The sequence below is a fragment of the Anastrepha ludens genome, chromosome 2, assembly GCF_028408465.1.
Source record: "Anastrepha ludens isolate Willacy chromosome 2, idAnaLude1.1, whole genome shotgun sequence".
NCBI classification, from domain to species: Eukaryota; Metazoa; Arthropoda; class Insecta; order Diptera; family Tephritidae; genus Anastrepha; species Anastrepha ludens.
In genome coordinates this window covers 97,359,485-97,386,761 of record NC_071498.1, presented here as the reverse complement: position 1 = coordinate 97,386,761, position 27,277 = coordinate 97,359,485, and the positions used below count along the sequence as shown (strand labels likewise).

The window sequence follows — 27,277 nt, the reverse complement described above, 5'->3', positions numbered from 1 at the left end:
TTTAAAGCAATTGGCCGGCCGGTTCTGAATCATACTGCCCCCGTGATACGCACTGAACAAAGCTCCAGACCTGTCAAAATACTGCAATCAGGACAGCCAATATATGTGTGGAATGTGAAGGCACACCGCACGATACTAACCACTTATTCACACGCCCTCAGCGTATAATATTCCTATGAATATTTGGGGTAATCGCCATAAATTGGGTTAAGCGTTGATTAGTAAAAATAATAAACACAGTATATTAATTTTACATTAATTAATTCACATTATTTTTGTTCTTAATTTTGAATTATATACAAAAAGGTGTTTTCATATGGACTACTCTTGTCGGTACTCATTATCGCAATTTACATAGGACAAAAGAAATTCGATTTTCTTCGATAAATGCAACAATTTCTTTCGATCCAACTCAACGCTTCCATTACAAATGGCGAACAGTTTATAAAAATCACTATTGGTTGTAGATTTATTCTGTTTTAGATGCTTTTTAGCCAACACCAGAAGTCGATATATGTCACTAAGTGCTGCAAGTTTGTAATAACACGATGACATTAGCAAGCGCGCATCAGAATCTAATTGATCCCGACTTCCCGTCAATGTAATTTCATTGCACACTTTTACGCCTACGCCGACATTTTTTGTCGTCAATGCTTCCATTTCAACCGACACAATAGCATCTTCGACGTCCTCGAAATTCGTACCAAATTTTAAAACTAAGCTTAAATTAACTATATATACAACTGCCTCCGCTGGACTTGTATAATGTTCGCCATTAAAGTAGCGAACCATACAACCATAAGCGCACAATATATTCCACAGATTATAATGTATGCAAGTTGAAGGAGTCTTTTTACAAATACTAGAAAACTTTGGAATATTTTTTTCAACAGCAGGTATATTTAAGGTATCTGGTTGTTCCGCTTTGTCACCGATTATTTCTACAATTTTCGGGTTTTTTGATTTCACCCACCATGGTTTATAACTGGGCAGTAACTTCATTATTTCGCCACAATCGATCATATTTTTGAATTCAGCACGTTCCTCTGATGTCAGGCGATTCCATACTTCATCCGCATCATTAATATCAACATCTTGTAGACGTATCGCAATATCTTCAACATCGTCTTCATCCAGTGCCCCTTCATCATCACAGTCTGCAGCATCCGTCCCTTCGTTATCAGAATCGATCGGGTCATTAAAATCGTGTCCCAGACCTGCTTCGCTCTCATGCATTCGCCTCAAAATGTCATAGATTTTTTTCATATCTTCATGTGAATTAGGCTCGGGCGAGGTTAATGCGTCTTGTATGCAATCTTTATAAAATTTTTCTGAACACTTCAAGTGCTCCGGCGTTTTATAGCACTCAACAGAACAATACAAAGCATTACATTTAGGGCAAGTGTATTTAAAATTGGCCTTTTGACAACTGGAACAAAAATTAGAATGAAATAAATTAAAAGTAATACATTTTCAAAATTATAACAAGGCAAACTTACAATTGACAATATATTGAAGCTGAAGCCATATTTAATTGGAAGAAATTTTGCTAAACAAAACACAAGCACAAGAATACACAACTTTCAGAGTAAATAAGTTCTTCCACCTTTGACATTTGACAAGTGTGACATCTGGTGGATAAATAATATTTTATTCTTGCCAGAGCTACTAAAAATTATATATGTTCATATTCACACTTAAAGGCCTTGTAAAGGTATTAAGGTACTCAATTCGCCTTGATTGCATCCCAAGGATGATAGAATACAAGACTGCGTCTTCCGAATCCCCTGTGAAATCTCTTCAAAAAAACACACAAAAGGAACAGAAATAGTTAACGAAAATCATGGAAAATGTACATAAATACACTTTCTTCCCACTTCATCATCGGCCAAAATAACGCTAATAAATGTATTTGGAGGTGCATATATATCACTGTAATTCTTGCCTTCACAATTTAATAATACGTTCACATATGCATTAATCACCTATAAATCAACCAAATTAATCTACCCGTTCACATATGGCAGATTACATGCAAAATTGATAATCAGCTGTCAATACTACTTTGAGAGGTTTTTCTTCATAGAAATTATTTTGGTGGAATATTCGGTGTTTACGCAATTAATTGGCTGCTAATAATAAACAGTTGGAGGAAACCCGTATGCGACGTTTACTGAGGTTGTAAAAAATTATGGTAGCAATGCGCAAGGGATATTTAATATTACATTTTATAATAAGAGGACAAAACGTTTATGGACACACGCTTTTTTCTGTAAAATGAATCCCTAATAATATTTAACAAAAATGTTATTAGAATTATGTTCAAAGACCTGTTTTCTTTGCCGTCATCTATTTTACTTAGTTTTTATTTTGATGTTTCTCCTTACATTCGTAATAATAATTATGGATTACATAGAAAACACAGGGTTGTATGTCGAAAAGTATCGTTATTATCTAAGATTATTTTATAATAAAAGATTTTGGGATAGAAATTTTGTATGGGAAATCGCGCTTTTTAATTACGCATACACTTATATGTGAACGTATTATAACACACAGCAATTCATTTTTATTAGTTTGTTTCATTTAAAAGTCACAAATGTTAAAATCACAAAATTGCAAAGCAATTCACTGAAAATTTGCAAACAAGTAACTTCTCTTCCTCTGTTTATATACCGTCGAGCGGTAATGTATTATATTGGGTATTTTTTCAAAAGCTTGAAAACTTAAAATAATGATAAGAAACAGAAATATTATTGCGATACATTTCTTTTATTATAATCTGGTACATAGTTTCATGACATTTATTTTTTGAATATGATATCCGCCACATGTCCGCCGCGGCAATGAGTTATATAATCCATTCGAAGCAAAAACTCAGTCAGCAGGGCTCGATAGCGCCCACCATTCACTCTAATAGCAACTCCTTTCTCATTTCGAAAAAGAACGGACTGATGAGGCCGTCAGCGTGTAGGCCGTACGTAATAGGAGCTCTATGAATTCCAAACTTGAGTTATTTTTTTCAAAGCAAATATCCATAATTTCAAAGTCTGGTTCTGCCGTTTAATGATTCATGATAACTTGCCTAATCTTACTGAACAGAAATGTCAACATAGTATGAAAAACTTGATAGCGATCGTTCTCATACACCTAAAAACACCCGATATGTGAACATAAAAATACACATTTCCGTTAAGATGTTTCAAAGATTAACTTAGATTAGTAATTAATTTATATAGAGCAGGCAACTCCGAAGGAAAACATCAACGCGCAAGCGACTATTTGACAGATAGCAACTGACATATTTCACTTGCCGAATAGACTGATAAATGTGCTTTTTTATTCGAAGTAATTTCTTTAGAAGTTTTGCTTGAGTCGAGAAAAGTACTTAGGGTAGGTTTGTGACTGTTGTTGAATTTTCTGGTTTGTCGATCGTTCGCGGAAAATCTACCAAAATAGCGCCACCAACCCCAACCAAGCGTGTGAAGATGTCGGAGAGCAGTAGCAGTGTTGTGAATGGGAGCAACTACGAGACATTGCATCAAGGACGTCTCAATATGTACAAATCCAAGGTTGGAGTCGTCCTCGGAGCTCAATGGGGCGATGAGGGCAAAGGCAAAGTGGTTGACATGCTGGCATTGGAAGTAGACATAGTTTGCAGGTGTCAGGTAAGACATTAATCTCGTACAAAATATATAAATGCCTAATGAAGAACTGCGAACTACGAAGTGTTATATTTTGCGGTCTTGAATTCACATTGCTAATCGTGTCGGCTTGTGTAATACATAGTAAATTAGTAATAAGTAGAGTAGAGTAAGGTAAAGGAAAAATGGAGTCAACTTAATATCGGGGATATTTTCGTGAATGCTCCAATCCGCAGCGTGTTTTAATATTCATTCACAAGAAATACATAACGACACACCAAAGGCCATGCATGTGATTGCTAGGCGATATTCTTCTCTATTCGTATTTTCGGTTCTCAATGTTTACATAACATCTACTTTTTGCGTTCCTCTCGCCTTTAATCGAGTAGTGAATAACCGTCAATTGTGATTCACTTTTGCCTCCCGCTTCCCTAGGCGTCATCCGTCTGGTTGTGCTTGTATTTCCCTATTATATTTATGTCAATATGTATGTTAATTCGTGTATATGTGTGTAGAAAAGCCGCGTAGATTTCGTAGAACAGTATTCATTGTATATTGTTTATAATATCGCGTCGTTCTCTCGAGTTTTTAATAATTACTGCAAATATTTTTTAGATATACACCCCAAATATGCTTATACACGAATCTATAAAACTGGATACTACCAGTTTAAGTATCTATTGTTGTAAGAGCATTCTATATGGTTTATATAGTACACTTATTTTGTAAAACTATCAAAATGATGAATAGGCTCAGATTTCACTTAAACTTGGTTGTCGTAGCCGACTGGGTTTTATGTAGACATGAAACATCAAAGCAAACCTTGTTAGCATTTCTGCAATAGGAAGACTTTTAAAAAACATCTGCCATTTAAAGCTGGTATAAAACTGTAGGTCCTTCCATTTATGTGATAACACCAAGCAGCTCGCCACAATTCGCTCAAAATTTAGCAACGAATGTGTGCGCCAATTGTAAAATACAAATAAAGTAATTAATTTTCATCAAATGTAATCTCACTATCTAAATACTGTGTTTGTAAGTGAAGAATACTCTTACATAAAACTAGGAATGGCTGCTTATACGCAATTAACGCCTCTTATCTTATCTGGAAACTACCTACATATATGTACATTTGTATGCATCTACAGAAATTTTACTGATATACTTGCACAAAAATACTTTAAGTTACTTTTACATATTGTTGCATAGTATTTATATCTAGGACTTGGACTATGAAGCTATTAAAGCTCATATTCATATCTATTAAATATAGTATGTTTGTGTAAGGCTTACAAAGATAAAATCTAAACGCAACGTCGGTGGCTCGCCAATCCGTCCACTGCAAGCCTGTTCGGAAAATTGCTGTGAGTTCAATGACACAACTAAAGACGAAGATTTTTCCATATTTTTCCTACACACATATTCTGAAATGCAAAACTACTGTCAAGGTCATCTCTATCAAACAAACAAAATTAGAACATATCAAACATTTAGTGGTGATAAACGACTGTTTCGCAAGCGTCATTAGAATGTTTGCTTTCCATAGCAGTTTCATTCAACGAGAGAATCTGGCTAAAATCGGTTCCAAAGTTGAAAGAAAAATGTGAAGAGCGTGAAAACCGAAAAAATCACCACATACATAAATGATGCAACATTTCTCGCGAATTGAATGCGTACTAATTCGGGCTGTCAGATTTTTTTAAAGAAGTATGTAAAAATATTTTCTTTTTTTTTTACGTATACTCGTATTTATTTGTATGTACTACATTGCTATTTTTGCGTAAAAACTTGAATATTATATTAACTAATGCAAAAATTAATTGTTTTAATTAACGAATTCGAAGATATATTTATTAAATCTCTATACATTGTGAAAAATGCATTCATATGTACGTATCTAGATACATATGTATGCATGTATATCGTAATATAAGCTATAAATCTCTTTGGTACGATTGGTACCTTTGCCAAATATTTATTTTCTCTTCTTTTTATTACCGTACCGTGAAATAATCTACACTTGATATACATACTTACATATGTATTGTACATACATATATACATACATATGTTAGTTCAAATAAATGTATTATCCCCATAGTAAATCAGACAAGCCCGAACCAGTTCATTAGCATTGCGTTTGTTCTTTAGCGTTGCTTTTTTTTCATAATGGTTCGAAACTGTTTTCACCAGACGCTAACAGATAAATTTAATTCTATATAGAATATTATAATTTCTTTATAGAATATCGGTAAGGATTCCGAGATTTTTGTGTTCGACCTAAACTTATCGACCTGGACCGAATTCAGCATTAACTTGTTTTTTTGTTTTCCTACACACATTCGCGATGCTAATATTATTAGAGAGATTTTATGTAATAATTTAAGGGGTTATATACAGTTAGAAGGCTTAAAAAAGCGAATTTTTCAGAATTTTTTCAGAGAAAACTTTTAAATTTTTTGATTAATTTATTATCTTTTAACTGTATTTTAAGACTTAGTATTTCCTTTATTTGGAAAAGAGCTACAGCTGATCTCTGAACTGGATCCTTAATTAAAAAAACCGAACAGATTTCCTTAAAGTAATGTTAAATGTAGTAATTATTCGAAGGAATAAGCAAAATCATTTATTTTTTTTTTTTTGTCGGTTTGTCAAAAAATAAAAATTGATTTTTGACCAAAATTTCGGCCTTAAATTGTTTATTAAAAAATAAATATTTATCGGTGAAAGATATCTTCGATTAATTACCAAAAAATATTTAAGAACATGGTGTTAAAATTTGAGACTAATCGGTTATGCCGTTTTCGAGTCATGTTGGTCACCGACTTTGAAAACACCATTTTGAGAAAAACGCGTTTAAAGTTTGAAAAGCTCTGAAACGCCTTTTCAAATTTGCGTGTAACTTCGAAAATATTCACCGGAACGATATTAAAATTTCTGTTTGTATTCTTAAATATATATATGTACATTAAGAAAAATAAAATAAAAAAATAATCAATTTTTTTTTAATTCTAACTGTATATAACCCTAAGCCCTTAAGGGGGTAGTATGGTTAATTCGGTGTAAAACAAGCATATTTTTCGAAATTTTTTTTGTCGACACAGTTGATTTATTCAAAATTTTCAAATTACTTCATTATAAAGTCATATTTAAAGAATATTGTGTGAAGTTTTAATTGATTTTTATGAAGAAATGAGTTGGTGGCAGCGAATCTTCGCGGACGTCTCATAAAAGTTTTATTGCGGTGTCCCTCAGAACTCATTACTGGATCAACTAAAATCAAAAAACCAAATTGATTTCATCAGCTAATAAAGTTTCGCAGGTAACAACGTCGATTTTTTTTTTTTTTTTTTTTTTTTTTTTAATTTTTTAAAGCGCTTTGAAGTCAAAACACCGATTTTTCATAAAAAAAACTTGAAAACTTTGTTGTTTTAAAATATGACAAAATTTAAAAAAAAAAAAAAACTCGACGTTGTTACCTGCGAAACTTTATTAGCTGATGAAATCAATTTGGTTTTTTGATTTTAGTTGATCCAGTAATGAGTTCTGAGGGACACCGCAATAAAACTTTTTTATGAGACGTCCGCGAAGATTCGCTGCCACCAACTCATTTCTTCATAAAAATCAATGAAAATTTCACACAATATTCTTTAAATATGACTTTATAATGAAGTAATTTTAAAATTTTGAATAAATCAACTGTGTCGACAAAAAAAATTTCGAAAAATATGCTTGTTTTACACCGAATTAACCATACTACCCCCTTAAGCGTATCCATTTGGCATCAGCTGAGAAACATTTGTTAAGTGTATAATTTAGAGCATGTGTTTCTTTGAGTCTGCCCAATGTTTTGTACACATGTAGTATATGTATATGTTTTTATTCATGTGCACACATATATGTTTTTATTCTTATAAATAATGTATTGATTGGACTCTAATAAAATAATAAGTAGTAAAATATTGTCTACTTTTTCCATAAGTCTGAAACAACGCCTGATAAAAAAGTTTAGCAGATTGTTTCATAACTATATGCATTTGAAATATAACTAAGGTATTTTCTTTCATAATGTGCAAATTCTTTTTCAGGGTGGAAATAATGCTGGACACACTGTTGTGGCTAATGGCACAGAATTTGATTTTCACCTGCTACCCAGTGGCATCGTCAATGAGAAATGTATCTCTGTGATCGGTAAGTGGAGGTTCCAAAGGTTAATAATGGAATACGAATATTGTAAAGGGTGAAATAAGTAAAAGCAACCTTAAACTAAGTATTCAAAGTAAACTAAACTTGCTGCAGCCTCGTTCAGTTTCTATGTGCTTAAATATTTGGTCGTGAAAGAAAATTGCTATCGTTGTTGTTTTTTTTTTTTTTCAAAGTCACACACACCGTCTATGTTGACGTTATTTCAATGTATTCAATGTAATAAAAAAAGAAAAGATGAAAGTGAGAAAACTCATTCAAACTGCTTGAGAATGCGGTTTTTCGTGTAGATGTGATTATCAATTGCGTCGACAATTCCCTCAGTTTACGGTCACGGCCACTCTATGGGTTAGACTTTCGATTTTAGAAAACTCAATGTGAATTTTGTGTGCCAAAATTCATTTTTTATACGTACACATGTATGTATGTATGCATGCACATCTCTCAAAGATAATCGCAAATTATCTGATACTAAAATGTACGGGAAATCACCTTTTACAATGTACAGAGCTTTATTATTGGCTTACATTGTATACATTTGAATCAACGTGTTGTCATTCTGTCAACCTGACTTATTTATATATTCTTAAACCTGTCTATAAATATTTATTAGAATACATAGTTGAAATTATTTCATAATTGAATCAGTTATTATGGCAAGGGAATCATTATTTAATTGTAAGTATCACTTGTCACGCAAATCAACAAGTCACAATTCGTCATTTTGCATGCATATAATATATATGCGGGTACATCTGTACAAGTGTCTATAAAAAGGGCCGTATGAATGTACATATTTACATACATACTTTTCATATGCATTAGTAATTATTCAGAAGATTAAGTGGTTTGCTTTTAAATGTTTAATCGATGATTTCTGCTCTCACGAAATGCCACTGCCATTTCCAAAGCTCTGTCGGTGCCTTGGTACAGCACTGTTAATGAGTGTCACAAGACTAATGAATAATAAAAGTAATCGCACATGTCTATGTATATAGTATGTACGAATATAAGTACTTTATGCACATAATCCATAGAACTTCATTGCGGAAATACTATTAAAAACGCATGCAATTGTACGGGAACTTGAAAGGCTATGAAAGAGCATTAAAGTTGATTTGTCGATGGCACATAAAAATAGAAAAATTAGATTTGGAAAATTATCGGCACGATTTTCATTCATACTAAATATTTCATCAATTTCTGCTTACATGCTCTCATTACTTTCAATTAAAGAATTATATGGTAGGCCTGCAGTCATTGATATATAGAGTTCGTTAATAATTGTAAAGTCTCGTTATTTTTCCTAATTGGATTAGGCGGGGACACCTGAAATTGCTATCCATAGACGGCAATATTTTTTGATTTTTATTAACTTTTATTTCATTGATATGCCATCACAAAAAAAAGGAGAAAAAACAATTCCATATGCAATCCATACACCTTTAATGAGTATGCCTAAATACGACTCAGGCGAAAATCGTCATTAGTGAGATAGCACCACTCAAGTCTTGGATAATTGAATTGACAGGGGCCCTACTGTAAAGCAACCAGCGGTAATCATTTTGCGCAAATGTTTGGAATGCTTGCACCTGCTTATGAGGAAAAGTTGGATTTTAGTCAGTTTTACTTAATTTCGGAAACATGAATTTAGACCGACCACCCTTACACGTACCGCACTAGTATATACAGGGTGGGCCATGTAGCGTTTGCTTTTTGTACCACCTATTTTTTTGAGAATGGTGACACAAATGTGTTCATAATTTCTTAAAGGTTTGACATTTACGAAATGAGACGCTATACGCTTGAACAAAATTGGGAAATATTGAAAACCTATTTCCAAAGTGGTGAGTCTTCTTCTTCTTTTCTGATTTTCACATCGGTGGATACGTCAATAAGCAAAATTGTCGGATTTGGGGCTCAGAAAACCCACACGTTGCTGTAGAGAACCAAATGCATCCACAACGAGTCACTGTTTGGTGCTGTTTTTGGTCTGACGGCATCGTCGGGCCATTTTTTTTTTTTTTCCGAAAATGAGCGAGGAGCCACGGTTACAGTAAATGGCGAGCGTTACCGTGACATGCTCAACGAGTTGTTTCCAAAAATTGAGGACGATGTCATGGACGACATTTGGTTTCAACAGGACGGTGCAACTTTGTCACACTGCCAAAATTACACTCGAACTTTCGGCTACTGTTTTTGAAAACTGAATAATCAGCCGAAATTCCGATATCAATTGGCCGCCTCGGAGCTGTGATTTAAGCCCGTTGGACTATTTTTTGTGAGGAGCCGTTAAGGACAAATGCTATGCGAAGTTGCCATTCATGAAATTGGAGCCCAAACAATCGATAATGTGCTTAAAAATTTTGTTGATCGAATGGCCTACTGTAAAGCCAGTCGTGGCAGTCATTTGAACGATATTATTTTTCGTTCATAAATGACAAGGTTGAATCTTCAAAATAAAAAAAAAAGGTTGAAAAAATATTGATTAGTTTTTTTTATAGCCGATTCAAAAAGCAAATTTTACATGGCCCACCCTATACATAAGATATTTTTTGTTTGCATTGCGATAATATTTAGTAATTTAACTGTATGCACGTATATCCCAAATATTTTAGTTTACAAAAATCAACATGCAAGGAATGCCACACATATATAAGTACATATATGCATTATATAATATTTTACCATAACTAAAGCAATTCATGTGAGTGTCGATAATACCAAACGAATTTTGAATTGAAGGGAAACGACCAAATATGCATCACGTATGTATGTAGAAACATCTGTGACAATACAGCTTGTTATTAACTTGATAGTAATAACTTCTGAAAACTAAAAAACAATTTTGGAATATTATATATAAGTAGAAAAGAAGGTATTTCAAAGAGACACTTATGTAGATATCAGTAGTGTATAATTCCTAGACGGCACCTTTTTTACGTCATCTTTAAAATTTATAAAATAGACAGATGTACAGTTTTACACGATAGAACAACTCGTTAAAATTATTGAAACTTATTATGAAAATGATCGATCCTTAAGGACAACATATCGCAAAAAGCGTGAATTTTTTTGTGGAAACAATCATCCGAATGAGTCAACAATTTAAAGGTTGGTGAAAAAATTTCAAGAAAGTGGTTCTGTCTGACACACCAAAAACTAGACGTTCTCTTGGGAAAATTACTGCTGTAGCTTAAAGTGTCACTTTTCACATAGTATATGGTAATTGTTAAGAACTGTATTTGAAATAAAAATAGTGAATGTTCAAAGAACCTAAATTTTTATGTGTTTTAATTTAGAACGAAATCTAAGCGCGTGTGTTGAAAGACCCTTTACTATTTAACTTTACCCTATTCTCTTACATACGTATGTGTATTTGCTTGATGTCGCACGCAACGGTCATATAACTATAGATTTGAAAAAAAAAGTATGGAAACAGAAGTGACTTATAAAGAAAATTTGTCGTCTTGTAAAATTTATACTCATTTGGTTTAAGTGCGCTTGAAACCCCGACGCTGGGTGGAAATTGACAAAAAGGATAACCTCCTTCGAACGAGATAAAAAAACTAGGAAAGTTTATTCAGGGTGAATGTAAAAATAGGCAAAACTCTGCAAATCTTGTAAAGTTTTATTTTTTTAAACATTATTAAAATCAACAAAAATATGTATCTCAATAAATATGAACTGGAGTAATTTTCATATTTAATGAAACGAATTTTGGGTTGAATTTATTTTGAAATAATTTTTTTAAATAATGATTTCAAATGTTTCGCTAGTAAAATATTTTCGTAATAATATATATATTATATTTATTCAAATTAAGAAACAAAACAAAAGAAACCAATTTATTCAGATAACGAAGCCGAAATTTTACTCATTGCATAATAAATTTCATTTAAACTTCCATATTCTGTCTTAGTGAATAAGCCATTCGAGTAATATTTATACTCGTATGTTGATTATCTACTTGATAATAACACATCCTGTTTTTAACTCGCTTTAATATAATTGATAGGCCTCTGATACAACCAGAGCATAAAAGTACTTAGCAACTATTTGCCCATCAGAGATAACAGTATCTTTATGACCAGAAGCTTGAACACTAATACCGTCTCCCAAATAGTTTTTCTATTTCCGCATTTGCGACTTTCAAATATTTTCTATGTAATGCTTTGAGTAATGGGTATTTCAAACATGTAACAATTTAGATTCTTTCAGGTTTTACTATTTTTATTCAAAATACGGCTCTTAACTATTATATGTCAAAAATGACATCATTTAAATGCCAGCTCAAGTCCGCCAAACAGTCGATTCATGAATGCTTAATTGTTGAGAACATCGAGATATCCGCCCTTGAATTGTCGACCCATTCAGACGATTATTTCCACCAAAAACATCACCTATTTTGTATTTTTAATGTCAGAGATGACATGAAAATATATACCGCCTACTGACATTTAGGCGTCACTCAACGACTCTTTACTGCCACTTTCTTTCAAGGATGATACTAGGTTTGCTCGTTAGGTATAGTGAAAAAAAAAATTTTGAGGGAACTTTAGATTCTACGTCATTCTTTTTGTGTTTCACAAAATTTAGCTTTATCTTAGTGGAGCACAAAACGAATGACGTCGGCATATCTGTCAAATTCGCTCAGAGCCGAATAACGGTCTGCTAGGCAGTACACCTCTAAAAACCTTTTCACCATGACTTTCTTCTAATGTGCATTGCCAAAATCCTCTCAACCTTTCCTACCGCTTTCCTCAAATTTTCTTACAACTGTAAGATCAAGGCGAATTTATTAAAGGTGACAGCAAACACATATAAGTAAAACCCTACATGTATTTGTTGTTGCGTTTGGTGCAAGCATCATGTCAAAATCAGCAAGCAAATGTAAACATACCAATACATACAAACAAAGCATATCATTTTGACGTAAGCCATACCTACGGCGAAAAATTCAGCTGGGTGAATGCTGTCACCTTATTAAATCCACCTTGTGTAAGATGATTCAATTGTTGTCTTCTACGAGTATATACTTTCCTTTTTACTTTGACGTATGCAATATTTCCCTATTCTTTTTAAACAATATTTTTCTAATTTTTCCCACCACTTGCCATTTTCTTTTGATATTCATGCTTTCTTTTAGTACATTTTTTTTTCAATTCTCTCCACCATTTCGAACTTTCACAACCTCTTTTCGCCATCTAAATACGAAATTCAAGTTTGTAAAGTCGTTTCGACACATTTACTTGCGAACTTTAAAAGCTTCTACATTTTTTTGATAAGTCGCATTGAAGCAAGACTTTTTTTTTTGCATGTACATTTATTCCAAGGTTACTTTGATTTAAGGTTTTATTTTAACCCATTTGCGGCAGTTAATATAAAATAACAACACAAGAACTTATTTGCTCGAAACATCTTTATTCATTTTTTTTACTCTACTTCTTACAACCAAAATATTCCGAGCCTTAAAGCTTATTGTCAAGTGCATTTGGCGAACTACATACTTATTTTGTGTTTCTGTTTTTGGCACACACCGTCAGGAAATTATGTGTGTTCTCTACTCCTATTAACGAATCATAAAAAGTGTACAACGGTTTTATTTTTTTAGCTGTAGTTAGCATTTTCACGGAAGTGTCCATGTGTATAAGTATACTAAATTAAAGTATGTAGACAATATTAGTAGGTGCAGCAAGATAACAAAATAATTTTTAGAAGAAGATATGAATATGACCGAGCAAAAACGTTATCATACGATTATAAATTATTAAAAAAAAACACTATTTTCAGGCAACGGTGTGGTTATCCACTTACCGTCACTTTTCGAGGAACTGTCTAAAAATGAGGCAAAAGGCTTGCAAAAGCTCGAACATCGCTTGATCATTTCGGATCGTGCGCATTTGGTATTTGATTTCCATCAACTGGTTGATGGTATGCAAGAAGCCGAAAAAGGCGGCAAATCGCTCGGCACTACCAAGAAGGGTATTGGTCCGGCTTATTCCAGCAAGGCAACACGCAACGGAATTCGTGTGGGCGAATTGTTGGGTGACTTTAATCTCTTCACAGACAAGTAAAATATTTTTGCAATGTTCTATATACTCGTACTTACTCGAAAAACTTAAATATCACCATTTATTTAATAATTCCATCTTTAGATTTAAATCCATTGTGGCAACACATTTGCGTCTTTTCCCTTCAATCAAAATCGACGTCGATGCCGAGTTGGCACGATACAAGGAGTACGCAGAAAAGGTGCGTCCCTATGTGAAAGACACCATTTGTTTCCTACACACCGCATTACGGCAAGGAAAGACGATCTTGGTAGAGGGTGCCAATGCTGCTATGTTGGACATTGATTTCGGCACATATCCGTATGTGACGAGCAGCAATTGCAGTATAGGTGGAGTACTCACGGGTTTAGGTCTACCACCACAGACTATCGGCGAGGTTATTGGAGTTGTTAAAGCCTATACAACGCGTGTGGGCGATGGTCCGTTCCCTACCGAACAAATTAATGTATGTATATGTAAATTTGTTTTAAGGTATCCTGTTTTTTTTAATTATTATTTGTTTATTAGGAAATCGGCGAGTTGCTCCAGACTCGTGGTGCTGAAATCGGTGTTACAACAAAGCGAAAACGTCGCTGTGGCTGGCTCGATATTCCGTTACTGAAATATACTTCTCTTGTGAACGGATACACGAGCATTTGTCTGACAAAGCTTGATATTCTCGATACTTTGCCAGATATCAAAGTGGCTGTGGCGTATGTATTTTACATAATTGAACTTGAAAATTTATGGACTAAATTTGTTATTTTTACTATATAGCTATAAGCGCGCTAATGGCGAAACATTAGATCACTTCCCCGGCACAATCGCAGAATTGGGTGAGATTGTTGTTGAATATGCTACGTTGCCCGGTTGGCAGGAGAGTACCGAGAATATTCGAAACTTCAAGGAATTGCCTGAAAATGCACAAAAGTACGTACGATTCCTAGAAAATGAGCTGCACGTGCCAGTACAATGGGTGGGTGTTGGCAAAGGACGCGAGTCCATCATCAATATCCATTAACATTTAACTGCAGCGTGTATTTGCGCAATTTGCTGTTTCAACTGCACATATACTTCGATTGTACTTTAATGATTTTTAAGGGATATGTTAATGAATATACTTAATTTGCTTTGAGTTTTAATTTTAGAAACTTTATTGTATACTAACACACAAAGTATAATTCAATGTAAACAGATGCAATAGTGCGAACTTCAAAATGTAATGTTAAAAATCTTTAGTGTAGTTGAAATAAATTAAGATTTGTGCTTTTTTTATAATTTACTATGACGAAAGCCTTAATAGTTACAAAAACAAAGTTGTACTGTAATATTTTAATTGTATCATTATTTTGTGAAAATATACATACCTACCTACATATAGAAATAAGATTCTATTGTTCTGAAAAACTGTAGTAGAGCAATTTTTTAGCACCCGGATGGGATACGCTTTGACTGGAATTATTTACTTATGATAGCTTAAAATATTTGTCAAACATCTCAGAAACCAGAGTACAGGATTTGGGCTAAGTACGTCGAAAGCTTTCTGAAAGTTATGCATGTGGGGACATAAACGACAATATCTAATTGCATTTTGATCAGTAGTGTTTTGTAATAGTGGCATAACACATTCCCTGTCACCTTTTACCGGATATAAACCGAGGTAATTTATAATCGGCTTTCATCACTTGAAATTACTCTATTCTACAGCAAAGTTGTAAGGTGTTAACTATTTGTGGTAGGTCCGCTTAAACTGTTTTATTCCACTCCATTTATGAGTAAGACCATGCTAAAATTCGCTGCCTAAAGCAGAGGAAATGCAACTCAAACGACATTTGCCATGCTAGAAATTAATTAGATTCATATTTTAACGTATTGACTTTGTGGGCTGAATGTTCAATAGTTTTAGCATAGTTCCACCACAGTTCATATGAGATGGTATTGTTTCAAGAGTTGATTAGTGCTCGATAGTCAAAGTGAGAATATTTGAACTTTCTTTCCCTCTTCTTCCTTCAGCTGTAATTGATAATAGTCCTTCAAATTGATGTATTTGTAAAGGGTTTTTCAATAAGGGCGGGTAGATGTTGAAATGGAATAAAATGGCGTTTGCTGTGTGGCACGTAGCGCCGTCCTGCTGGATCCACATGTCGTCTAGGTCCATATGGTTCAATATGGGCCATAAGAAATTGGAAGGGCCACCACGTCTACCGAAAAATGGGCGCAATGCGCGCAACGTTTGCATTAATGAACACTCATTGTGATAATACAATTTTATCATTTGAACGTGCTGTTCAATCGTGTAACTTGCCATGATGATTTGGCATAAACAACTGAATAATAAACAAAAGATTTGACAGATGTCACCAAAACAAAGTGGCTGTCACAGGGCGCCAAAATCGACCTGCGCCAATTGAAACCCCCTTTAGAATCGTGCTCTGGTTTAACTCAAAGATGGTAGATTACAGGTTTGGCCAATAACTATGGTGAAAACAAAAATTCTTAGGGGAACTTCGGCTGCCACGTGATTTGCCAACCGAATTCTGCACGATTATTTCACATGCATGCATACTCGTCCAATCAATCGTTATTCATATAGCATCGACGCAACATGATCGAGATTGTGTTTATTTTTTTTCATATACTAATAACACAATCTTATCCCCAGCTGAAATCTGCACGATAATTTCAAATACTCGTCCAATCAGTCGTTGGTAGACGAAGTGACATTTCGTTAATTTTTCCCGTATATCGCTAACACATTCTTAGTTTCTTTGTGAACAAACCGAATCATAACTCCTGTTACGTCAAACTATCCGCTGGTTCTATCAAATTCGCTGAGAATAGTATCTAAGGCGGGACCATTAAAAAACAGTTACTTAACTTTTCGTGATTTTGACAAGTCTGACGTCAGCTCCGTTCGCAATACAAAACAAACGTTAAAAGAAATAAAAGTATGAGAAATTACTTGTTTGTGAAAATTCAGTGAATGGCTTGTTAGTATTGCGATTTGTGAGAGTTAAACTAATCAAACTAATGAAAACGAAGTGTCGTGTGTTAATTGTGAAAGCATAAATTAATATAAAGCCTCCAAATGCAGTTTGTTTGTTTGTTTATGCGGAAGACGCCGTAGCAAGAAAATATGTGTGCGTGTGTATAATTTCTTGTGTTTGGTGCGGATGGCGCAATCTCTTTCTCTATCAGTCTTCGGGTTTTACTAACGAATAAAGAACGTTCAAAGGTTGCAATTTGAGTGGCAAAAGGCTAAATGGAAACCAGCACCTGCAAAACGTGACTAATTAGACTCAAGTTGTTGGAGTGCTATAATTCGTCAATTGCATCAACGAGATGTCATTTAAGAAAAATGCATACCAAGGAGATCAATATAAAAACCCCTATTGTATTTTTCTCATAAAAAAAAATGTAAGCTGTTAGTTAAAACAAGAAATAAAAACTTAACATAAGAGGCTTAAAAACAGTAAATTTTAGATTTTTAAGTTTCGGACTTCGATTTTATAAGTCGTTGAAATACATGTTTTAGAAAATATTTTTGAAAATAGTTTATTCGAGCTGCTATCTCACATCTACACTTTCTACTGATTTGACCTTACCCGGGTTTCTCTTGTGGCAAGCTTGATGTCTGTTGTGAGGTTCGACAGATGCAATAGAAGATACAAAAACAAAACATTGACGTGTTGATTAATCATTGCCATTTTCTCAAGGTAAGTTAAGCTAAGCTACCTAAGCTTTTATTTCCATACAGCGTAAGCTTCCAACCTAGTTTCATTTAAATGGCGCATTGGAATATACGATACGTAATCATATTGTTGACTTATTATACAGTTATGCAGAATAGCATAAAAATACAAGTCTCTCCATATAGAGAACAACCATCCAGACGCACACCACAAATTGGAGGAAACACCTTACAAAAGTGTAAGGTGCTGTCAGTTGTTGTCATTGATCAGTTTCTTATATTTAATTTCATTTATGCTATGTTCCCACTGCGTGAATATTCGGAAATAACGAATCGGAGAGCAAACTACGTACCGTGGGAATGAACCATTACTTTCAAATATATCGCAGCAAAAATCGATATTTTTATTATCGACATTATTTAATATCGTTGCAATCGAAACTCACCGTGGCTAGTTGACAACGAATTTATCGTTCACTTCGTTCTCAGCTCTGGTTCAGCGCTGTTCAATAGTCAAGAATTTGAATATCTCGACCAGGAATCTTAATTAAAATGGTAATTTTTATAGTTTTCACTTGAGTTATAGGTTAAATATAGAAAGAAATAAAAGTCGGTGGTAATTTCGTTGATTTGACTGTTCTATATTGCATGGCACGTGTACTTCCCCACATAACCTCAAATTTCACGTTTCAGGCTGCTGCTCCCAAGGATATTGAAAAGCCTCAAGGCGCTGATTCTGCATCAGTTCACCGCATCCGTATCACTTTGACTTCAAGGAACGTACGTTCTTTGGAGAACGTGTGTCGGGATTTGATAAACAGTGCCAAGAACCAAAATCTGCGCGTCAAGGTAAGTGTGCTTTATTTAAAACCAAATATGTAATTTTTTGCACTTTCCTGGAGGTTTTACTCAAACTTAAGAGCATAGCCTAGTGATTGATTATGTGCCAGAGTATATTTAGCTTGAATTGGACATTATTTTTCTATGTGAACTTAATACATTGAAAGATTATTTATGTTCAAGCTACACGCGTATATGTTAATGTAATATGAATTTATTAATTTGTTATATTTCGTTGCAGGGCCCAGTACGCATGCCAACCAAAACTCTACGCATCACAACACGTAAAACCCCCTGTGGTGAAGGTTCCAAAACTTGGGATCGATTCCAGGTATTACTTTTATTATAAAATACGTAATGGATAGGGCAAACTTAATATCGAGATTCGTCATATTTCTTTCACTTCTCAGTATTTATATGTTTGCCTATATTAAACGAACTCACATAGTCCACTCTGAATATATTTACTTCGAAGTGGCTCTCTGAGTTTTACAAATGTCTTGTATAATCATATTTGGCGAAATACATTCTTAGAACCGTTTACTACAAATATATATTTATTTACTTTCAGATGAGAATCCACAAGCGTATCATCGACTTGCATTCACCTTCGGAGATTGTCAAGAAGATTACTTCCATCAATATTGAGGCGGGCGTAGAAGTAGAGGTTACCATTGCCAACTAAACAGAACGTGTATAATTTTTTTTATACAATAAATACATTTTTACTTGAATCAAAGTAAACTAGAAAAACAAAGTATATTTTATTGGATATAAATTTGACATTGTGGTTATAAATAAGAAAATCTGAACGTTTGATATGCTAATGAATACTTCTTTGACGTCTACCACTTGTTCAGTGGGAGGTAAAAAAATACTATTTTCAATAGTAGTCTGGAACTGGTGCGCAAGCAATTTTGATGAAATCTGCATATCGAACCATGCTGTTATTGTTCACGTTTGCTTCGCGAAAGATGTTGTCAACCTAGAGATAAGAAGTTATTAAAAAATGTTTATCCGAAATTATTTTTATGAATTAACCTCACGCACTGACAAGCCCTCCCCCCAATTCTGTAGTAAATTTCGTAGTTGTCTTGCCGAAATGGTGCCCGTGTTTTGGGAATCTGCTGCTTTGAACGCAGCAATAACTTCATCAGGTATTTTTTCCACTTTGGAATGTTGATGCATAATTTCGAGGAAATCTGCAAAGCTCATTTTGCCTCCTTTCTTCTTCAAATAAGCAATTAGCTCTTGAATTGTAGGTGATAAACCGAGAGAACGCATAATTACAGTTAACTCATCCAGCGAATTTATTTGTCCAGATCGTGCAAACAGGTAGAAGCACTCTCGAAACTCTATCAAAGATAACAAGCTAGTTAAAGTTCTGCACTTACATATTTTATTAATGAGTAATTGGAAAGCGTTTTACTTCCTTTTATGAAAATGTGAGATCAAATAATATTAATATGTTTACAAACCGTCAATATCCTGCTCTTTGAAGTAACGTGCCTGTAAGTTTAAAAAAAAGAGAGCCACATAAATTTCGCAAATCAAAATATTTATGCATTTCGCAAGTCTAATATATCTATATATATAAAAAGAAGTTACATTTCCTTGGTAATCTTATAACTCAAGAACGGGCTCACCTATCCAAACCAAATTTTTAGGCTTTGTTTGCACTATTCAGTAGATGGTTGGTGTTTTGAAATTTTAAGAATCGGATACCAGGGTCTCGAGAAATAGGCCAAAACGTGAACCCGGGTAACCCTAGGATTTGTTTGTACAATATGGGTAGCAAATGGAAGCTGCTGATGATTCTATAGTAGAGTATTTTTGATGCCGCTCCGAGACTAGGGTCTCGAGATATCGGCCAAAATGTGGACCCCGATAACTTAAGGATGTGTTCGTACAATATGGGTAGCAAATGGGAGCTGTTGATGATTGCTATAGTATAGAGTATTTTTAATGCCCCTCCGTAACTAGGGTCTCGAGATATAGACCAAAACGTGGACCTGGATAACCCTAGGATGTGTTTGAACCACATGAGTATCCATTGTAAGTTGTTGATAAATGCTAATGAAAAGAGGACTTTTCTTTTCGCTGGGTAACTAAGGACTCCAGATATAGACCAATTGGGAACTCGCCTTCAGGTTAAGAGATTGCATTCTTATGTACTACAACCAGTTAAAAAAATTTTAAAAATTCAGATCCGTTATCTACATATATTTCTCGAACTTTACAGATTCAAGGTCAAATATACCATAGAGCTGGGTCTTTGCTACCATTCCCAGATGGTGACCATCAATTTTTGCAAATATATTTTATTGGTGATGAGAATCGTGAATTAGATCAGCGCTGTGCAATTTCGACGAATACGAGAAGATCAATCGTGAATGAATTGCAAACAATGTTCCATCAACACAATGAATTGGTGAAATTGTTCAAAGTGGCACTCGATCTGATGCCCACCGATGGCCACAAAATCATAATAAAAGCCGATAAAACACCAATTGGGAGCACGCCAGACGATTCAATGTACCAACGATTGATGAAGTAGCTATTGTTGCGGTTGGTGAACAGTTTCAGCCACGAGATATTGTTTTGTATCGTAGAAATGAGCAATTACAACGTATTTCAGAACTCCATCGCTGTTATGATGCATTGCAATACCCCATTTTGTTTTGCAGAGGGGACGATGGGTATCATATCAACATACCAATGATAAATCCAATAACTGGTACATACACATTTTATTTTTGTTTAAATATGATTTTTAAATAATTTTCATACGCTAATTAATTTTTGCATCGCAGGTCAAAAACCAACGAAAACCGTAAGTGCAATGAATTTTGATTTGATGCAATGAATTTCGATTGATGATTCGCCCTCAAGAAAACAATTTTATTTTGCGATGCAATCAACTTTCGCATCAATTTTTTATCGAATTGCAAGTCATTTTGGACGCAAATATAATAAAATATTGAATGCTCCAGGAGGAACTGGAAAAACATTTTTAACTTTATTTATTTTAGCATAATTTATTTAGCGTAAAAAATTGAAATGGAAATTAAAGAATCAAAGTTTATTTACAAGTTTTTATCGGCTCTTTCACCTTACCTGTATATATGTAGGTGACCACAACAATAAAATTTAAAAAAAGTACAGAAAAGGCTATTGTGACATCTTTAGAAAGTATGTTGAATGAAAAAAATCAACTAATTCAACTGTTTAAACATTTTACGAGTTCTATAAAGAAAACTTAATATGAAAAATTTCTTGCGATATAAAAAAACATTTTATGTATGGTGGTGCGAAGCCCACTGGGTAATGCTAGTACATATATATAATAAGTCTGCATATTGGAGCATTAAATATATGGTCTAATACACAACTTTCACTTACCATCTTGAATTCTTTTCCGTGGATGTAGCTAAATCAGTTTAATTGATTAAATTATAATGTGTTATTGAATTTTGTGGTTTGCTATTAAACTTTAACGCTTAATAGTTTAATAAATAATAAAACAAAATAAATTTGCTATACCAAAACAAAATGTTCACTTCTATCGAACGTTCTCTGAATCGTGACGTTTTATTTCAAATGGTACGTTCAGTGCGTACTTTGCACATATAATCTAAATTTACTTTAGCTGATTTAAAAACTATGTATTGTTTAAAATATAATTTTGGTAGTGTAATTAACACAAATTGAAATATACTTACAATAAAGATATACATTCAGTTTAAAGTACATTCATATAACTAAGTATATATACTAATAATACTTTGAATAATAATTTGCTGAACAACTCTGAGGTACTTCACTGCGATCTGTTTGAACGAGCCTATTGACACTTTAAAGTTGTATACGTGTGGGTTTCTTTGGTCTTCTTTTTTGACGTGGTTATTCGATATCTTCCAATCTGCGAGTGGTTGGTATCTTTATATTTGAAGGAAGAACTGAATAAGTCCGTAAGAGGTCACTTCAGAAAAAGAGTTTTTTACACTGCCGGTTTTCCCTTCCTACATCCCGTAGGCGTGCCAAAATGCGTGCTCAAATACAATATTCATACCAAAAAAAACAGTTACCAGGATTTTTCCCGATGCTATTGTCCCTCATGCTTATTGGATATTCGTCTGCCCAGAGGGTGGCTCCAGGCGTTCCTCCGCAACACTATGTAAGTGACATTATTATTATTTTTTAATTGTGTCAAAACTATTTCTTTATTAAACACTTACAGCAACAAGTCCCAGTGCAGCACGCTCAGCAACCGCAATATCAGCAGCAGCAACAACAAGTGCACCATGCTCCTAATGTTCCGCCGCAAAATTATGTGAGTTGAATAAAAATATGAAAAAAAAGCTTAAAATGTATAAGTTTTAATACATTCAAGCAACAACAAGCGCAATATCAGCAAGTGCCTGTCCAACAACAACCTCAATATCAACAGCAACAACAACCAGTGCAGCAACCAATCCAACAACAGCAACAACCACAATTTCAACAGCCTCCACAACCGGTACAGCAGCAACATCCGCCTCATCAGGCTCACCACGGGCAACAGCAAGTCTTAAATGCAGCAAATATGGAACATGAAAGAGCGTAAGTGATATAAATATGGGCATTCCTGAAAAATAGATACGCTTAGGGATTCTTGTGACACAATATGACAAGCTTACATATGTAACTCATACAGTTTGTGAAATATGTGCTTTTAAGTCCCAGTATGTTCATTAATTATTTACAAAGCATTTTAAAGCATAAGAATTTTAAGAATATCCAGTGCTCTATATATGGTTATTAAATGGCGCGTACACCCTTTGTTAGGTGTTCTGCCAAGTTTCTCCTCCATTTTAAAGTATGCTCCTGGATGTTTATGGAGATCTACAAAGTAGTAAAGCTTACCTTGGGGGAAAGGAGGCCATGAAGCAACTATAGTTACCATGCATTTGTAAATGTGTATGTTTTTATACGTGAACATATTTTTATTTCAACTATAATTAAAACTAAATTATGTTATATTATTATATTGTTTAAAAACACTTAAATAATATATAACTGTTATTTTCTTTTAATATTGAAGTCACATTCAGGAGCATATGCAGGTTCCAATCGATACGAGTAAAATGTCTGAAGCAGAGCTGCAATTTCACTACTTTAAAATGCATGATTCTGACAACAACAATAAATTAGATGGCTGTGAATTAATAAAATCACTTATACACTGGCACGGTAAGTTGTTTTAACTGTTTATACTATTAGTTATATATTTCATACGTGTATTATATAAATAGCTGTTATGGTTTCTGTCTAATCTATTCTATCGCACATTTGCTGGAAGAGTGTCGAGAAAACCGGCTTCGAAGTTCCTAAATAAATAAAATAAATTTTCTTCTAATAAGATTATGTACATTGCGTCAGCATTAAAAAGGAGCTGGCGGTAATTTCTACGTACTTAAAACAAATTATGACACTCTCTCACCAAGGAGCGATATTATGAAATTATATCATATATCATTTTATTATGCTGACATTGCATTCACATTATCTGTTCCTTCTTATGTTAATTATGAATATACATAAGTATCTTGTGAAGTGGGAGAGTGCAATATATGTAGTTCTTTATTGTTCTACAGGCAAAAATATCAGTTATATGTTTTATATTTACTAATTTCAAAAATATTTGGAATACGTAGGATTATTTGTGTTACAATTATTTCTGTATTTTAGTTATATTATTTTATTGTGTATAAACTGTACGCTCATGCTGAACATGGTGGTAGGTGATACAGTTTTCGATTCGCATATACTCACAAAAAGATGATTTTCGCTTTTGTACCACATACATTTTGCAAATGTTTGTGATTTCGGTGAATTGTTATACGATCAACACCATTTTAAGGAATGTGTCGGTTTTGTTTAACTATACTACGAGTATATTAAGAAATACATATGTAGTATATGATCTATATATGTGTATATATAAGTATACTCGTACATGAACAATCATGACAGATTTTTTTGTCCAAAAAAGAAGTTTTACTTATGCATTTGTTATTCACTAGGAGTATTTAAAATAGCTCATTTTTAATCTTATATATTTTGCTTCTTTATTTACATGTAAAACTGTGAATTTCTAAACATGCTTACATAAAAACAAATCATTATCTTCATCAACCCCACATCGCAACCGTTCATGGTTAAACCTCCTGGGTATGGTACGATTTTGAAAAAAATATATATTTCTTCACCTCATTAAATCAAATGCACGTTCATATGATCGTATATGCATACGGTGACTTGATTTGAGCGATTTTAACTAACAGAGCAAGGAAGTAAAGAGCAACAGCATAACGAGCAAGCACCACATGTTGAAGAGAAAATATTTTCTGATGAAGAGCTAGTAGCATTAATAGATCCCATTTTGCAAATGGATGATACGTCACGCGACGGTTACATCGACTATCCTGAATTTATAAAGGCGCAACAAAAGGCTGTGGCAGCATCACAACAAAAACAACAGCAGCAACCTCAAAACGGACAGTAAAGTGTTGCAAACGAGAATGTTTCACTTTGTTAATAAGTCGCCTGTACTGCTTAAGTAGAATTCTAAAGACTCCATGACAGAATAATTTGCGAAAAAATGTGATTTAAATTGTTTTAAAATTTTTGTAATTTTCCAAAAATAATATATTTCGCAACTGCATCTATATATATAAGTATGTAATAGGATGTACGTATATAAATTTGTTTGTTTCGTTTTGATCTTGATCATTCCACGTAAAAGGCAACTTTTCTATTGATTAAAACAATGAAATTAATGTAGATATAATTTTGCATACGAACAAATATAATTTTAAATATTTTGGCAACTGTTTTCGGTATTTCTATTATCTCGATTATTTTATACATTTTTTGTCTGATTTATTTAATGCTAAATATTTTTTAGAATTGAGCTCCTAAAGCGCACATGGAATGTGAATTAAGTTAGATTTTCTACTACAATTGAATGAAAATAAAGATTAAACGAGGCGAAAGAAATTACGTAAAATAACAATACAACACTTTTTAATGTTAAATAAAATTAGTACAACAATTAATACAAAGGAAAACAGGACTGATTGTGGTAAAATTCCACAAGAAAAATAATAAAGGATTAAATAAAGAATCTAAACAATTTCCTAATAAAAGAAATATTCATTAATTTTTAAGAATTCACTGTTTTCGTTTACACGGTACAGTAGTTAGTACAACATGAAAAGCTTCACTGGGTGTGGATTTTGGTGTACTTAACTTATTTAATTCAAAATATATATTGTCCACCATTCATTTCCAATCGCAACCAACCTAGAATATACCAATACATTAATTTTTATTGTCATAGTTCAAGGTGTACACAACAAACAGCACGGCAAGCAGCACGACAAGCAGCACGAACAAGGCCAAGAAACACATGATGATGCCAAGGAAGATGCTGGCAAAGTGTATTCCGATGAATCCTTGTCTAACATGATTGATTACGTACTGAAGCAAATGGATTTGAATAATGATGGATATGTGGACTATACAGAGTATCGTAAGAGCGAGGAGGCAACAAGAACCAAAACATGATAAAATGAAATTATATAACTTAAATTTTTTTTATAAATGTTTTGTACTCAACTGTTTTCAATAAAGATTTTTTTAATATTATATTTAATAATAATATAAAAATTTTCGAAAACGCCTAAAATGTTGAATAGTAATAATTTTCTTTACTACTACACGATCGAGTTTTGCTACTGCTTTATGTCATTATATTGAAAGGCAATAAATAAAAACTACGAACATTTTAGTTTTAGATTTTCCCGATAGCAGCGCAAAATACAATGGGCAAGGGGGAAATTTATATAAACTGTACAGAATTGCCCTTATAGAAATGTACAGAATTGCCCTTCCAAATATGATATTAATAACGATGGGTCCCTCAAAAAGCTTTTAATAGTAATATTCGTCTGCTATGCAGACGTACACCTTGCATTGGAGAAGTTTTGTGCAAAACCAACGCGAATTCATTTAAGGGAGAAAACAAAACGTTACAACGAATTGCCACTCTGAGCGATGGCTTTGCCATCCTTTGAGGTTAAGCCCTTACTAGTCCTTGAGTACAAACACAGGGGTATACCCGAGAACGTAGTAGCGCATACATTGGCTGGAGGAGCTGAGACTTCGTTACTAATGGGCCCGCCGAGTCCTTGGGATAATATACTATCATAGATGCGGAAAGCTAAGGCTACGAGACGTAAGCTGGCAGTAAATTTTGGGGTAAGCCGGGCAAAGTCATTATTGGGACGGTATAATCAAAAGAGATTTAATCTTATAAGCTGCTCTGAAAACAAATTGATAATACTCACTAGAAATGTTCATTAGAATTGTAGATTACGCAGGTTCGCGAAATGGTCCACTGGCTCCTGTGCGATTAGTCTTCGGTAGCTCTAACACATCTTTTTCTCGAATAGGCCATAGCAAAAAGAAGAGGGACATCTCGATCTGATACGGCTAGAATACAGTCATATACGCTTAGAACAACCTCATCTTAGATTTATTGAGGCAAATGGGCTCGGATGAAATACTGTGATGAATAGAGGGCACAAAAGGTCTTAAAGTCGAAGTGCAAACCTCCCCATTTTCATTTTCATATTCAAAGGTTAATTTTGTATCCAAGCGAAGCAAACAGATTTTACGTTGCCACTGTACTTGTATATACTCTCTGAGAATATCTAATTTTTTGTAAACAAGTGCTACGGCGCAAGTCTGTCACATGTGCCGGCTGCTTCAGGACTACATACAAAATAAAAAAAAGAAAC

General features: G+C 33.8%; 5 protein-coding genes and 1 long non-coding RNA gene across 9 annotated transcripts; 3 read left to right on the top strand and 3 right to left on the bottom strand.

Moving 5' to 3' along the window:
• Window positions 1-218: 218 nt before the first annotated feature.
• LOC128858659 (zinc finger HIT domain-containing protein 2) lies at window positions 219-1,623 on the bottom strand. Its single transcript, XM_054095110.1, has 2 exons — window positions 1,500-1,623; window positions 219-1,429 (listed from the first exon to the last, which is right to left on the bottom strand). Exons 1-2 carry the CDS (start codon window positions 1,526-1,528, stop codon window positions 322-324), a joined length of 1,137 nt encoding a protein of 378 aa, XP_053951085.1. The 5' UTR covers window positions 1,529-1,623; the 3' UTR covers window positions 219-321.
• A 1,649-nt stretch (window positions 1,624-3,272) lies between these two features.
• On the top strand, window positions 3,273-15,312 carry LOC128854858 (adenylosuccinate synthetase). The gene is made up of 6 exons (XM_054089287.1): window positions 3,273-3,668; window positions 7,733-7,835; window positions 13,641-13,920; window positions 14,006-14,366; window positions 14,429-14,613; window positions 14,678-15,312. Exons 1-6 carry the CDS (start codon window positions 3,489-3,491, stop codon window positions 14,919-14,921), a joined length of 1,353 nt encoding a protein of 450 aa, XP_053945262.1. The 5' UTR covers window positions 3,273-3,488; the 3' UTR covers window positions 14,922-15,312.
• Window positions 15,313-18,036: 2,724 nt separating this feature from the next.
• LOC128854855 (40S ribosomal protein S20) lies at window positions 18,037-19,131 on the top strand. The gene is made up of 4 exons (XM_054089285.1): window positions 18,037-18,146; window positions 18,285-18,440; window positions 18,673-18,762; window positions 19,003-19,131. Exons 1-4 carry the CDS (start codon window positions 18,144-18,146, stop codon window positions 19,114-19,116), a joined length of 363 nt encoding a protein of 120 aa, XP_053945260.1. The 5' UTR covers window positions 18,037-18,143; the 3' UTR covers window positions 19,117-19,131.
• Window positions 19,132-19,165: 34 nt separating this feature from the next.
• Window positions 19,166-22,264, bottom strand: LOC128854854 (calmodulin-like protein 4). Of its 2 annotated transcripts, none has more exons than XM_054089283.1 (4): window positions 22,154-22,264; window positions 19,910-19,940; window positions 19,473-19,786; window positions 19,166-19,416 (listed from the first exon to the last, which is right to left on the bottom strand). In XM_054089283.1, exons 1-4 carry the CDS (start codon window positions 22,166-22,168, stop codon window positions 19,315-19,317), a joined length of 462 nt encoding a protein of 153 aa, XP_053945258.1. In that variant the 5' UTR covers window positions 22,169-22,264; the 3' UTR covers window positions 19,166-19,314. The 2 variants fall into 2 exon arrangements, with proteins under 2 accessions (XP_053945258.1, XP_053945259.1); XM_054089284.1 differs by lacking the exon at window positions 22,154-22,264 and adding an exon at window positions 21,834-22,037.
• A 32-nt stretch (window positions 22,265-22,296) lies between these two features.
• Window positions 22,297-26,123, top strand: LOC128854851 (uncharacterized). 3 transcript variants are annotated; one of them, XM_054089278.1, is made up of 6 exons: window positions 22,297-22,398; window positions 22,467-22,608; window positions 22,672-22,764; window positions 22,825-23,033; window positions 23,515-23,663; window positions 25,816-26,123. In XM_054089278.1, the coding sequence occupies exons 2-6, from the start codon at window positions 22,477-22,479 to the stop codon at window positions 26,040-26,042; spliced, it is 810 nt and encodes a 269-aa protein (XP_053945253.1). In that variant the 5' UTR covers window positions 22,297-22,398; window positions 22,467-22,476; the 3' UTR covers window positions 26,043-26,123. The 3 variants fall into 3 exon arrangements, with proteins under 3 accessions (XP_053945253.1, XP_053945252.1, XP_053945254.1); XM_054089277.1 differs by having other exon boundaries at window positions 22,302-22,608; XM_054089279.1 differs by lacking the exon at window positions 25,816-26,123 and adding an exon at window positions 24,758-25,308 and having other exon boundaries at window positions 22,314-22,608.
• Window positions 25,270-27,237, bottom strand: LOC128854857 (uncharacterized). Its single transcript, XR_008453655.1, has 2 exons — window positions 26,825-27,237; window positions 25,270-25,778 (listed from the first exon to the last, which is right to left on the bottom strand). It is a non-coding gene; the product is annotated as an uncharacterized LOC128854857 (long non-coding RNA).
• Between the last annotated feature and the right edge of the window lie 40 nt (window positions 27,238-27,277).

Excerpts from the sequence above, each read along its gene's own strand:
- LOC128858659 (XM_054095110.1), bottom strand. The coding sequence starts at position 1,528 with ATGGCTTCAGCTTCAATATATTGTCAATT. Across the intron at positions 1,430-1,499 it reads GCTTCAATATATTGTCAATT|TTGTCAAAAGGCCAATTTTA; the intron begins GTAAGTTTGCCT and ends TTTTTGTTCCAG.
- LOC128854858 (XM_054089287.1), top strand. The coding sequence starts at position 3,489 with ATGTCGGAGAGCAGTAGCAGTGTTGTGAATGGGAGCAACTACGAGACA. Across the intron at positions 3,669-7,732 it reads ACATAGTTTGCAGGTGTCAG|GGTGGAAATAATGCTGGACA; the intron begins GTAAGACATTAA and ends ATTCTTTTTCAG. Across the intron at positions 7,836-13,640 it reads GAAATGTATCTCTGTGATCG|GCAACGGTGTGGTTATCCAC; the intron begins GTAAGTGGAGGT and ends CACTATTTTCAG.
- LOC128854855 (XM_054089285.1), top strand. Across the intron at positions 18,441-18,672 it reads ACCAAAATCTGCGCGTCAAG|GGCCCAGTACGCATGCCAAC; the intron begins GTAAGTGTGCTT and ends ATTTCGTTGCAG. Across the intron at positions 18,763-19,002 it reads AAACTTGGGATCGATTCCAG|ATGAGAATCCACAAGCGTAT; the intron begins GTATTACTTTTA and ends ATTTACTTTCAG.
- LOC128854854 (XM_054089283.1), bottom strand. Across the intron at positions 19,787-19,909 it reads CAAAGAGCAGGATATTGACG|AGTTTCGAGAGTGCTTCTAC; the intron begins GTTTGTAAACAT and ends TATCTTTGATAG. Across the intron at positions 19,417-19,472 it reads AGGGCTTGTCAGTGCGTGAG|GTTGACAACATCTTTCGCGA; the intron begins GTTAATTCATAA and ends TCTTATCTCTAG.
- LOC128854851 (XM_054089278.1), top strand. The coding sequence starts at position 22,477 with ATGCGTGCTCAAATACAATATTCATACCAAAAAAAACAGTTACCAGGA. Across the intron at positions 22,609-22,671 it reads GCGTTCCTCCGCAACACTAT|CAACAAGTCCCAGTGCAGCA; the intron begins GTAAGTGACATT and ends AAACACTTACAG. Across the intron at positions 23,034-23,514 it reads AATATGGAACATGAAAGAGC|TCACATTCAGGAGCATATGC; the intron begins GTAAGTGATATA and ends TTAATATTGAAG.